The 13,429-nt window shown below is 40.9% G+C and overlaps 1 protein-coding gene across 2 annotated transcripts in view; it reads left to right on the top strand.

The window, feature by feature from the left end:
* Positions 1 to 2,374: 2,374 nt before the first annotated feature.
* SMURF2 (SMAD specific E3 ubiquitin protein ligase 2) overlaps positions 2,375 to 13,429 on the top strand; it is a 93,697-nt gene continuing 82,642 nt past the window's right edge. Inside the window, exon 1 of one of the 2 annotated variants that reach the window (XM_084648279.1) lies at positions 2,375 to 2,671. In XM_084648279.1, the coding sequence (XP_084504405.1) occupies positions 2,620 to 2,671 (52 nt within the window). In that variant the 5' untranslated portion in view covers positions 2,375 to 2,619. The remainder of the gene's footprint in view (positions 2,672 to 13,429) is intronic. The other variant, XM_084648280.1, reaches the window with a different exon arrangement.

The raw sequence follows: 13,429 nt of genomic DNA on the forward strand, positions 1-13,429 counted from the left end.
AAAATTAATTTCTCAAGCAATAACTCTTCCCATGTTCTTTTGTTTCAGAAAATGTCTAGGTATTTAACTTTGAAAAGCAGCTGTTATACATGCACCTTTCATAAAAATTTTAATAACATAATGAACCACTCATCCCAAACAGTGTAAATGGAAGAATCATAATGGTTTTATTGAGGTCAGAATGACCCAATGGAATTATGTCAATAGCAATATCTTGTACAATATCCAGGTACAATGTGTAATTCCACAGATAGCATATTTGGAGCCCTCCAGGACTTAAAAAGCTCTTCCAAAAGATATTGCACAATTCCCAGACATATCAAAGAGCCATGTTCAAGAATCATTTACAGAGAGAACTGCAGATCATGAATTCTGTGTTGAAAAGGAGTTGCAAGGGACATATTCCCTAGGAAGATCTTGCAGTTTTTGGCAAAAATGGTTACAAGGTAGTGCATAAATAAAAGCAAGTAGCCATTTTGTTTGTTTTTTAATGATCACTTGATTCTGAAATCAAACCCAGCAGATAGCAAGGTTCTATGTGGATTTAAACAGATTGTTCATTGTATTGTGGCAGAATGTCCAACGCATTGTCCAAACATATAAGACACAATCTTTGCCCTGAAGAGAGATGACAGCTCTATCTGCTAATACACTTTTATGTAGTTTCTGTGTAGTGCTGTACAGCATGTTATCAACTGAAGGTTTTATTTTAAAGGTAGGTGTCATACATTGGTATTATGTCAATATGAGCTTCCCTCTCTGCCCTATACAGTCTTACAATAGTACTTGTAATGATACTATCAGATAAGCTGGGTGAGCCTCAGAAACAATATCAAATATAATCAGCAGTCTGATTACAAAGCCAGTAGTTTCCTATTGATCTCAATCTTCATGGAAATTTTACAATGGCATCTTAAACTCATAATTTTAAGTGGGAGTACCTGCCCATTTTTAGCTACACCAGTATTCTCCTTAATTTAGGGTATGCAGAGTAATTGTAGCTGTGTTAGTCTCAGGATTGTCTCTCATTTAGGGCACTTTTGAAAGTTGCCCCTCCAGCCTCTGCTGTGATTGCTGGGTTGTTCATTAAGATACAGATACCCTTCCTTAAATCCTCTCGCTGCTTTGGAGTGTCCCTAGTGGAGGGTGTGTTGAAAGGCCTGGAATTCTCTGGAATAGTTGCCACTGGATCTGGAAGACAAAAGAGTTACACTGAGAATCGGGATCTGTGTCGGTCTTTTTTTGAGAATTTCAGTGTTTGTGTAGGAATTTCCCTGACTTTTCTACTGCACCCAAATCACACATAAATGGTGGATTTATCTGAGTTGTAAATGGTTTTCATGGTTAGATTATGATTCCCTTATCCGGAAAAGTACCTTACATCACAAATAGTCTCATCATACTTGTGGAACAGGGTACTACTCGATGTGAGAAGGGTATTACAATCTACTTCTAAACTTTTATCCCATAAAGTTATTTTACTTTTGAATCTTTGGTTTTTCAATACATAAATCTGCACACCACCCACTAGTTATAACTTCCTACTCCTTTTTCTACCCCTTGACTCACAATATGATTTGTGCCTACATTTCTCTGAGCCTTTTAACTCTAGGGTGGGAATTATTAGTCACACTTGATGCTATTCTGCCCATCATAGGATTACAAGTCTCCCTGGTCAGCATTTAGGGGCAAAAGGAGCAGCATCCAGTAGTGCAAGGTGGTGTCATCCCAAGGAAGGGGTGAAATTTGCGACGAGGGAAGAAACACACAGGGGGGCACAATTCCCAGAAAATTGGGGGCACAAGGATACCATCCCAGTGAGAAGAGCCCCATCTCTGGGAAGCAAGGGATGAGAGGGCCCAGCTTGAGGGAGAAAGGAAGACACAAGGGGGGTCCCATCCACTGTGGATAGTATTGAGGGGCCATGGGGTACCCTCACGCAGTGGCAGAGGATAGCTGAGGGGGGCTTTTCCCTGGGGGGAGTTAAAGATACACAGGAGCTCTGTCCTCAGTAGTGTGTGTGTGGGGGGAAGCAGCCCCAAGGGTAGTGAGGACATGGGGGCATCCCCAAAGGGCAAGGGGAATGCTATGGGGGCAGACAGCCCCCTCCCTAAGGGGTAGTGAGGACCTGGGGGCATCCCAGTGGGGGGACAACTAAGGGGACAGGCACCCCTTGCCCCCCGTGGGTAGTGAGGACATGGGGTACTGAGGGGGGCACAGGGGCTCTTTTCCCCGAGGCAGGAAGGAAGGTGCAGGGACCCGGGGCGGGGGGAGGGCTCCAGCCCCACTTGGGGGGCTAAGCGGGTCGCAGGCCCTGTCCCGCAGGAAGGGAGGCGGACGGCCGCCGCGCTACGCGCTGTCCCGGGCTTTGTTGTGCTCGCCGCCAGGGCCCCGGGCAGGGGGCGGGGGAAGGCGGCGGCGGCGGCGCCTCCTCCTCGGCGCTGGCCCCGCTTATGGCGACGCTGGGCACATCCGGGCTTCTCCTCGTCCGGCGGCTGCCGCCGCCGCTGCCCTGAGCGCCCAGCCCGACTCCATTAGCGCGTCCCCCTTCCTGCCCGGCCCCAGAGGCAGGGGCAGCCCCGGCGAAGGCAGCGCCGAGCCCCAGCAGCTACCGGGGACATGTCCAACCAGGGGGCCCGGAGGAACGGGCCCGTCAAGCTGCGCCTGACAGGTGAGGGGGGACTGGGGGAGCCCCCGGCCCCGAGCCTGGGGCCCGCCGAGCCCCGGGTCTGCTCCGCCGCGGGGACGGGAGGAGGCAGTGGGGAGGCGGAGAGGGGGGCTGGGGGCCAAGAGCCGGGCTTTGTGAGGAGACGGGAAGGGGGTAGGTAGCGGGGGAGCCTGCTTTGGGGGGCACGGGGCTGCTTTGGGGAGAAGGTTGAGGGGGGTAGGGGCCGAGTTGGGGGGCGGGCGCTGTTGTGGGGAGTAGGTTGGGGCCGGGCAGTGTGGGGGGGAAGGGAAGGTCTGGTGTCGGGGGGGGGCGAGGGGGGGGAAGCGGAGATGGGGAGTGTGGGTGTTAGGTTGGGGGGGTGCAAGGAAAGAGAGAGCCGGGGAAAGCCCCTTTCTCTGTTTTCTAAACACCGCGAGCCCAGCTGGAGGGGTGGGATCGAGCTCCCTCCATGTGTATTTGAGATTGAACCTGGGGTTTGGAGACTCGGGCCTCCGGAAAAAGTAAACTCTCTCCTCTCACCCGGCGCTCCGCAGCAGGGGGCGGGTTGCTAAGGGGTCCGTGGGCCACGACGGCAACGTCCTTGCACACAACTTGTGTGAAACGTTGTGGTGGCATCGATTATCAGATCGGATTGTTCGCTCGAAGTAATAAAACACGCCTTCGTTGGGAGAGGTGAAGCCTTGGGGAGTGTGTGTGGGGTGGGGTGTGGAGGTATTGGTGCCCTCCGCCTCGCTGTCTTCCGAATCTAGATTAAACCCGAGTTCACTCGATTTATGACCTGAAGTCTGTAACGTGCTGGATCTTTTTTTGGAGTAGTTGTATTTTTTAGGGAAGGAGGGGCGGGCAGGAGGCCATTGTAACTTTTTAGGCGCTAGGTACCTTAGGTTGTTTCTCACCCTCTCCGACCGTCTTTTCTGTGTAATCGTGAAACAAACCATCAGGCCCTTGGTCCCTTTTGTTTTGATCTTTTGTGTTGCTGTTTTCAAGTCAACTTCCTTAGTTGAGATTGTAAACAATTCGTTGGATATAGTTCTTCCTGCTATAGGGAAAAATACCTTTTTAAAAAAACTTGGCCTTTAATAATATATATGTATATTATATACATAAAAGTAAACTATTTCAGTCTACATGCTGGGAAGGAAGAAAGGCATCATTTTTATTTCTAAATACTTGGAATGTGCTCCTTTTGTAGTGATGAGGGCAGTGTAAGCAGATAAATATGGAGAAACGTTTATAAATATGGATAAAGCCTTTGAAAAATAATCACTGAAGACTTGCGAGAAAATAGTGAATTTAAAAAACAAATTTTGTACCCTAAATTGTGACTTCAGTGAATGAAAATACAAGATTTAAAATAAATATTTAAAATACTTTGTTGGTCTTCCAACGACTTATTGAACCAAGTTAATAGCTGTGCTTTGTAAAATAAAGTAGTTGTTTCAAAAAAGTCTAAAAATAGTTTCTGCATTTTTGAAATTATGTAATTTTAATGGCATGTGCGGTATTTCCAGTTTAACTTCTAATGTGAAAAAAGTCTTAAAGTTACTGCATTTAACTTTTAAAAATAATTCTGAGTAGGAAGAAAAATGGCTTTATTTTCTAGACTACTGTAGATTTTTTCTTGTGATATAATTACGTATAATTGCTTACATTATATTTTAGAATTTATTTGGACTAATCTTGTAAAAGGGTTTTTCACGCAGGGCCATTATAGTGTCCATGTGCTGAACTCCTTAGAAATAAGCTTTTGAGATGAATGTAGCTGGGCTGATGTGTGGGAGAATATTAGTTTTTAAAATACTGTTCTTCACTTTAGTGTCTCTGGCTGATAGCTTTGCTTTTCTGATAGTTTCTCTGAGCACTATCTTTTTAAAACTTTATAAATCTGTTGTGGCCTAATGGAAAACTATGGACAAAAATCTGTTTAATAAATTGTCCTTTTTCACCTCTGGATTTCTCTTCTCTTTATTAAAGGTCTAGGGACATAGTGTTCTGTTTGTGACAACATAGGTACATTGCAGAGGGTTATGATTGTTGTGAAGAAATAAACAGCAGGAGTAGATATTTTTTCAGTTATTTATTGAATTTTAGTAAAATGTACAATTATGATGCATTCAATCCCAAGAAAGGGCATGTATATTCTTAAGAAACAAAGATGCTATTTTTGAGCATATATCCTTGCTAATAAAATATGGGAAGAGAAATACTGAAAAGAAAATACACACAAAATTGTCTTCAGAAAGAATCTTGCAACTTTGATAATTGTTTGGATTTGGTACTGAGCAACTCTGATTTTCAGAGATTTGAATGAAGCATTGGTCTGTTTCTTAATATACGTCTGATATGTTGAGGTATTTTGTGCTTTCATTAATCATAACTGATTTACACATAAGGTCAGTTGTTATAAGGAAGTTTTACATGCTTAAGGAAAATTGGTATAAGTGTTGAATTGAATTTTATTAATTGAACTGACGTCAGTTCTTGCTTGGGAATAGTTTGAAGTACCCTGTGTGGTTTTGATTACCCATTTTGATTGGAAAAGCGGTCTGAGAACGCTTGAATGCTAAAATTGTTTGGAATTAAAATCCTTATATTCCTGTGTGTGTGTGTGTTGTTTTTTTTTAAAGTAATGCTCTCTAAATCTGACAAGTGTTATTTAATCTTAATTTTCTTTGGCTTTATGAAACTAGCAGTCTTCTGTTTTGGCTTTAACATTGATAGGATTAATTCTGTAATCAGTGTGTAATACTTATTTCTTTTTTGTTCATTATCTTTAAACTGGATGGTATAGATTCTAAAAATGGATTTCAGGAACTGGATTCAATTAGCAGTTTTTCAGGACATAAACATTAAAGGTTTAGATGAAAAACGTTGTTTTGACTGACTGGATAAATGACAGGATAGTGTTTGATGTGAGTCCAAGAACTGATCTGGAGCTCATGCCCAACTTCTCAGTCCATCTTAAGGAGCCAAATAAAATATTTAACCTAGGCCTCATTTTGCAGAAGAGGTTGAATCTTTGTTGGGACCTTAAGAAAGTTCTGAGAAATGTTTGGCATACCTTTACACTAAGTGTTTAACAGTTTATTTAGGTCTGGGTTCCATAATAGGGGAAAAACCACGGTGGTGGCATAGTTCTAGTAACTTTTTATTTAGCTTACAGTGCATCTAGGCTATAAGTTTCTTCTAAGGTTATTGATCTTTTGCTTTTATGATAGACAAATTAAGATAAATATCTCCTAACCCCTTACTGACATGAACACTGGCGTATTATGCACTGTCTTGAGGTAGAAAGTTGCAGGATAGTAGACAACTGTCAAAGTATTAAATATATTCAAATACATTTTTTAATTAAAAAATCTTAGCGTGAAGTTTAAATGTTGATTTTGATCTCATTTACACAAGTACAACTCAGATTAATATGAGCTCAGAAGCCAGTTCTAAGGCTGTGTCTACACTAGACTTTTTCTTAACATTTCCCACTATGGGTATCACTGATTTAGCCCTTCTCATGGGAAATGTAGTATAGGCAGGGCTTCTGCAGCCACTGTCATTTTTACCACCATTTTATCTAATCCTGTTCAGTCTGTTTAGGCGACGCTCTAATAGAAACTCCAGCATTCACCCCACTTCAATTCTAATGTGATTTTTACTAGTTGTCATTCTCATGAATCTCTTTATGTAGAAGTGGTTGCTCTGTACCATTTGAAAACTGAGATTCCAAGCTTTCAGATGGAATATAGTATTAATGCTTAACAGTGGAGGTGTGCAGGAGGTAAGATAATATTGCTTATCTTCAAGGACTAGAAGTGTCTGTATACTGTTGGAAAGTTAAAAATCCTGGGTTTTCAACAATGTCTACTTAAGTGAAACACATCAGGCTAGCTACTTTTTGTCAAGCCGGAATAATTTAAAAGAAATATCAGTTTGGAGATTAGAAAACATCGCTAAAATATATTGAGCTAAATGAAAACTATCAATTGGTGCATAATCTAGCTGCTACTTTTGGTACACCCTTGATTTGTTTCAGAATGGGTAACAAGTGAAATGAGTTTGATGGCCTTAGCCTAGACCCTTGTGGCTACATGATGCCAACTTATGTGGTATTTGTGATATAGTGTAATTGGTAATCCTTTTTCAGGGGAAAAAATAGAAATAAATACAAGAGAGTTGGATCCTTGGACGTATTAACAGAGGAGTAGTAAGTAGGGACAGAGGGGTGACTTTTGCTTCTGTTTGTGGCACTGGTGAGACTGATACAAAATACTACGTACAGTTCTGGTGGCTCCATTTTTAAAAGGATGTTGAGAAATTGGAGAGGGTGCAGAAAAGAGCCACAAAAATGATTCAAGGGCTGGAGAAAAAGCCATACTGTGAGAGTCTTACAGAGCACAATCTGTTTAGCTTATCAAAAATAAGACTGAAAGACGACTTAATTACAGTGTATAAGTACCTTCACACAGAGAATACCTGGTACTAAAGGCGTCTTTAATTTATTGGTGAAAGGCATAATGGGAACCAATAGCTGGAAGCTGAAGCCAGACAAATTCAAATTAGAAATAAGGCACTTTAACAGTGGAAGTGACAGATGATTGGAAGAAACTGCCAAGGGAAGTGGCATATTCTTCACCTCTTGATACCCTAATGTCAAGACTGAATGCCTTTCTGGAAAATCTGCTTTAGCCAAACACAAGTAATTGGGCTCAATGCAGGGTAACTGCTTGAAATTTAATGGCTGGTGATATACAAGTGACTGACTAATGAAATGAAATTTAATGACTGGTGATATACTGACTAGATGAATCAGTGGTTCTTTCTGCCCTTCAACTCTATGGAAAAATATTAGAGCCAGGTAGCACAGGTGGGTACCCCATCAGGCTACTGCAATTATTATCCCTTTCTTGCAGCTGCATGGACAGCTGTGTGATTCCTTGTGGAGTCTTCTGCATCTCACCATGATGGTGAGATGCCTGACTTCTGAGTGCCTGGTAGGGTTTAATCTCGATTATCTCAGATAATGGGTACCAAAGTAGTTAATATTAGCTATTGTCTGTCCCCACTATTGGTGGTGCATGCCTTCTTGCCAAAGAGGATCATAATTTTGATGCATTTCTGAACCTCACCTCCAACTGTCCTTAGATTTTCAGCTACTCGTATCACTCATTTGAGATTAGCTAAGAGATTGCACTGTTTTCTTGATGTGGACCTTACCAGAGTTATTCATACCTTTCTGGCTTCGAGATTGGACTTTTAGTGTTTGCTTTCTGTGAAGGCCACTTTGAAATGTCAGCTGGCACAGAATGGAGTGGCTCCACCCATCTAATGCCATGGTTTTCAACCTGTTTACCATTGTGGGTCGCAAATGCAGCTCTCTGTGTTACGTAGGCTGCATCCACACAATATGTATATTACCTGTATGGCCCTAAGGATGTCACGTGGGCCGCAACTATGCGCTGATTGGGTGGCAAGCAGCCCGTGGGCCCCGGGTTGAGAACCATTGATCTAATTTGTTAGTCTCTAAGGTGCCACAAGTACTCCTTTTCTTTTTACTGATCTAATGGAATGAGTACATTACTTCTATATTATATTCAGTGCACTGACTTTGTAGCTTTTTCTGGGTGTAATTCAAGATGTGTGTTAATCTATAAAACTTTGTATTCTTGACACGTGACAGCCTATCTCCCTGTGTGTCGTTATGATGGCTGAGATCATTTGAGTAATGTAAAGCATTCTTCCCCCATAGTCAGAGAGTATTGCCTTCACAATATTCCCAGCCCCTGGAGAGCTCAGTGTTTGATTTGATACCTCAGGAGCTGACTGAAAATGTTAGTGCGGTGGGGTACTGGGAGTAGGAATGGACCATGGTTGAATGGGATATGGGAGGGAAGGGGCCCAATTAAAAATCCCTCAAAAATTAAAGAACATAGGGAGTTCCCAACTTCTCTTCCCCTGGAGTGTTGTGGTCTAAAAATAGGGATCTGAGTGTTTATATCTTCAAAGAAGCAGATTTGCAAGGTAAATAACTTTTCCTTGCTACTCAAACATTACATGTTTACACCACAAGGTTAGATAAGAATACTTGTGACATATATTGAACTCTTCCTCTGTAGATATCCAAGCTTAGCCCAAAGCTGGCTCAGCATTATCTCGGTTTCCAGGGGAAGGAAACTGAGATGCAGAATGTGGAAATGACTTGCCCAAGTTCACAAAGGGAATCAGTGACAAAGCTGTGAATAGAATCCTGATATCTTGACTTCCAGTTTAGTGCCTAGGCACTGGGGCATGCTCTCTCTCCTTAATGTACATTTATTGAAAGTAAAATTTGGTGTTGGCCCTTCTGATACTAGAGATTGGGAGTGACCCAAAGGTATCTTTTGGATCGTATCAAATGATTCTGTGATCTTAGTTATATATTCACTTGTACATTCTGTGTGTGCGACTCCATTCAGAAATAGTTTAACATGCCACAGGTTTTACTGTAATCTTAAAAGTGCTTTTACCTTAGATGTCAAACCTGGTAATGAACCATCTCATATATTATCAATGCTCTTTACTTCTCATAGCAAGTGCAACTCAAGCTGGAAGGCTTTTGTACCACTTTCCATTCCTAAAAGTGAACGGAAAGTATTGCTCGGCTGTTAGATGGTTACTTCACATTTGCACAGTTCTGAAAGTGAAAGGAAAAGCAGTGACGTATAAGTTTATAAGTCTATATCCTGTTATGAATCTTCTGGAATGATTCCTAGCCAATTCATGTTTAACACAACTAATAAAAATGGATTTCTTGCAGAAATAAATAGAAGACAGCCAGCCACTCCAACTCTTTTTTTTTTTTTTTTTTGGTGCCTTTGTCAGTGGCTGGCAGTTCGGTAATGCTTAAATGAAGCAATGAAACACTATTGTCTTAACAAGTGGGAGAATTAAATGGATGCCTGTGCATCCTTTTTCTTTAATTTTAAAAAGAGATCCATGTATAGGACAAGCCAATTTATAAGAACGTTCCCAAGCACAACCTAAGAATACTACATTGATTCTCATTGGAGGTTAGAGCTATGTGAAAGAATGCTGATACCATTACTCATTCTGGAAACAGATGTTAAAATATTAACAATGATCAAATTATATGCATCTCTAGTGTACTGGTAAAATACTATAGTAGTATCAGAATTCTGATACTTTCAATGCACTGTTGAATTGTTACTTTATTAAAAATCCATAAAAATACATAGAGGAAATAAGGAGCGACTTAACTAAAGGTAAATGGCTTTCAACAGGATAATTGAGTTGAATTGTGTAATGAGATGAGTGTGGAGCCTGAAGTCCATTCAAAGAAACTTGTGTGTGTCAAATGTACAGAAACACATAGGGGTTGTGTTCTCATACATAACTCCTTGCATATCACCGTAAATATGTCCATATCCTGCAAATAATTACACACATGCTTAACTTTCAGCATGTGTATAAACATTTGCAGGTTTGGGACCATATTACTTACTGATTGATCATGATGGATTATCAAACCACTGAAAGACAAAGACTATAATTTTAAGTTAGTCTACATCCAGCTTTCAGTATTACTTATCCAGTTAACTGCAGGCACAACTGATTAGGTCTGTAATAATACCTTTTTACATGCTTAACTAGGTGATTTGTAGTTGGGTAGGTAAGAGTCCAAATGAGTGCACTTGTGCCTGTATTGAACTGAGGGTGAGAGGTTAATTGAGATTAATATGTATATTAAAAAAGAGTCTTTTATTTCAGGTGTTGGGGGGAAGCAGGAGAAAAAGTGTGATTATAATCATGACTTGAAATTTTTTTTGGATGTTTACAGGAAATTAAGAAAAATTCAACATGCTCAGGTAATACCCCAGATGGTTAAATATGAACTGTGTAGTTCATAACCAAATAGTACTTACAGCAAAATGTTCACCTGCACTAAGGACAAATGGTGTTTTTAATTCTAACATGAGTTGGAATAGAATTAAAATTTAACCTTATTAACATACGCTTTCAGAATGAACATTTTCAGAGAACTGTTTTTTATTTTTGAGACACAAGATACTGGAAAACAGGATTTATGTCCATAGCATATTTCCAGAAAAGGAACTCTATTCCCAATCAACCTATTAAAATTACTAGGTCTTTTAAACTCTAGATCTTATAGATTTCTGCATCGAAAACTGTATGTGGGGCTGAACCTGTTATGCAGCAATGTTAGTGATGCCCTTTGTTTTTGTTTAAAATACATATTAAAAAAAAAACCTATTCAATTCCTGAAAGGAGGAATAAATCCATAGTATATTAGGAGCTTTCTAAAGAAGATGGTGGGTGGATATAGGAGTAGTGGGTGGTTTGAGAAAATTGGAACAGTATTGGGTGGAGTAGGAGAGGCAGGCAGGTGGATGGGGGAATTGAGCTGCTAAAGGGACTCTGTGTAGCTGCAGTGGTGCCCGCATGTGTGCAATTTGACAGTGGAAATGGAAAACTAGAAATCGGTTCTCATAGTTGGGCTGGAACATATGGAAGAGAGTCTTTTTTGCCCATGGCATTTATTATGATACAACTCTCAGTCAATGGGTAACAATAGAATTACATTTTGTGAAATCCTAAAAATAATTGTTTTCATTTATTTGCTCCGTTTTATTAAACATCTGTTTTCCTGCTTGCCATTGAAATTAATATGATTGTAGGTTTTTTAGAATCTGGGCTTTTTAAATAGATACAAATGGCCTCGTTTTGCAAGATGTCAGGCACCACCTCTCTCAGTTCCTGTTCAGGTTAGGAGGGGTTGAAGGTGACCAGATCCTTGTATGCTTGGACTCAGTGGGCTGAGAGATCATTGACCCAAGTGAAAAGACAGGGTACAGTCCAGGTTCTCATGCAAGTTCTATGAGTTTTCATTTCTTGAAATGGTAGTTCTTCATGAAAAGAGGAAAAGTATTCTTGGTCCTATTTATATTACAATAGCTCCCAAAACATATCCCAAGGGGAAGATACTGTCCATTTCCTGTTTCTTAGCGATCAATAAAATCCAAAGCAAAACAAGTCTGTGGACAATTAAATGATCTGTGCTGAATCTTAGTGCTATCTGATATAGTTCAAATGGATTGGATAAATGGCATTTCTAAACAAGCATCTAAAATTACTGTTCCAATACATAAATCGAGAACCTGGGGTAAAGTGAAAGAATCTGTAAAGGTACACCTTTCATATTTATTGTTACAAGAAAGTACCGGTTAAGTGTGTACGTGTGTGTTTGTTTGTCAAACACACATGTACACACTTGTTTGTGTGTTTGTTTGTCAAATTGTTTTTGACATCTAGCCAAAATGTTTTGCACTACTGCTGATGTGGAATCCCTGTATGTTCTTATGGAAGTAAATGCTAATTTTATGGAAGCTTGGGGTACCATGCAATGATTTTAAATTGTTGGATGCACATTGTTGACAAAAAAGGTCAATTGTCTAGACTGCATAAATGCAGGAGTGCCCAAAACTTATGCTGGGGTCATGTCTGATCCTCCAGTGTAGCTCTGCACTACAGGTGAGACTTTCCTGTGTATGGCCTTCTGCTCAACAGTTGGGTAAAAATGTTTTAAAAAAAATGTTTAAAATGTTACCTGTTTCTCTTACTGAGACAGGAAAGAAACTCCCTTTCTTTGTTTAGGAGCAATAAAGTCTGTTCCTGATGAACACAAGAAAGAGAATTTGTACTCAAGGTACTTCCTTGTACCAAAGAAAAATGGAGGGTGGAGACTGATTTTTAGTCTTAAGGTTACTCAACAAATTTGTGAAGTCTCAGAAGTTCAGGATGGTGACTCTGGCAGGTATAATTCCTTCACTGAATTAAGGGAGTTGGTTTTCAGCTCTCAACCTACAAAATGCATATTTCCATAAAGCGATAACGCCCATCTCTCAGAAAATAACTGCATCTTGTTATAGGTCAGGATCATTTGCAATACTGGGTTCTCCCCTTTGGACTTCTTTGCCACCGAGAGTGTTTTCAAAGGTTATAGCAGTGGTAGGTGCTTTCCTTCATCGAGAGGTGATTTTAGTATTCCTGTACCTCAATGATTGGCTGTTCAAGGGTCAGTCTTATGAAGCAATGCTGTCATCCACACAGAAGGCCCTTTCTCTGTTGCTGGAATTAGGTCTTCAATTCAATGTAAAAAAATCCACATCGACCCCTGTACAGAAAATACAGTTCGTTGGCATGTCCTTGGGTTTGTTGGTCGCCAGGACTTACCTTCCTGTGGAGCGATTCATATCTATCTAATCAGAACTTCTGAAGGGAGCCCTCAGAACTAATGAAGGGAGCCCTCAGAACTCAGTGATAAACTGCCTCCAACTCCTAGGTTACATGGCAGCTTGCACTTTTTTTTTTATCAGACCATGCAAGCTTATGCCTTTGTTGGTCTGAGCCACCCCTGGAAGCAGTCTACTCCCCAAACAGACACAGCTTAGACAAACGGGTTTCAGTTCCCCACAAAGTAAAAGATTTCCTAGACTGGTGGAAAGATCATGACAGCATCAGTGCAGACATTCCTTTTCTCCAATCAATCCCAATAGTAATGACAGATGCATTCCTGTTGGGATGGGGAGCTCGTGTCAATGCTTATACAATCTAGGCGTGGTGGTTGCCTCAAGAAACCAGGCTCCATATCAATGTGTTGGAACTCAGGGGAGTCAGGAATGCCTGCCTTCATTTTCTGCCTCTCTTCAGGGACAAGTCAACTAGGGTCATGACCAACAACATGGCCTA

Source organism: Lepidochelys olivacea, assembly GCF_965140295.1.
Source record: "Lepidochelys olivacea isolate rLepOli2 genome assembly, chromosome: 14".
NCBI classification, from domain to species: domain Eukaryota; kingdom Metazoa; phylum Chordata; order Testudines; family Cheloniidae; genus Lepidochelys; species Lepidochelys olivacea.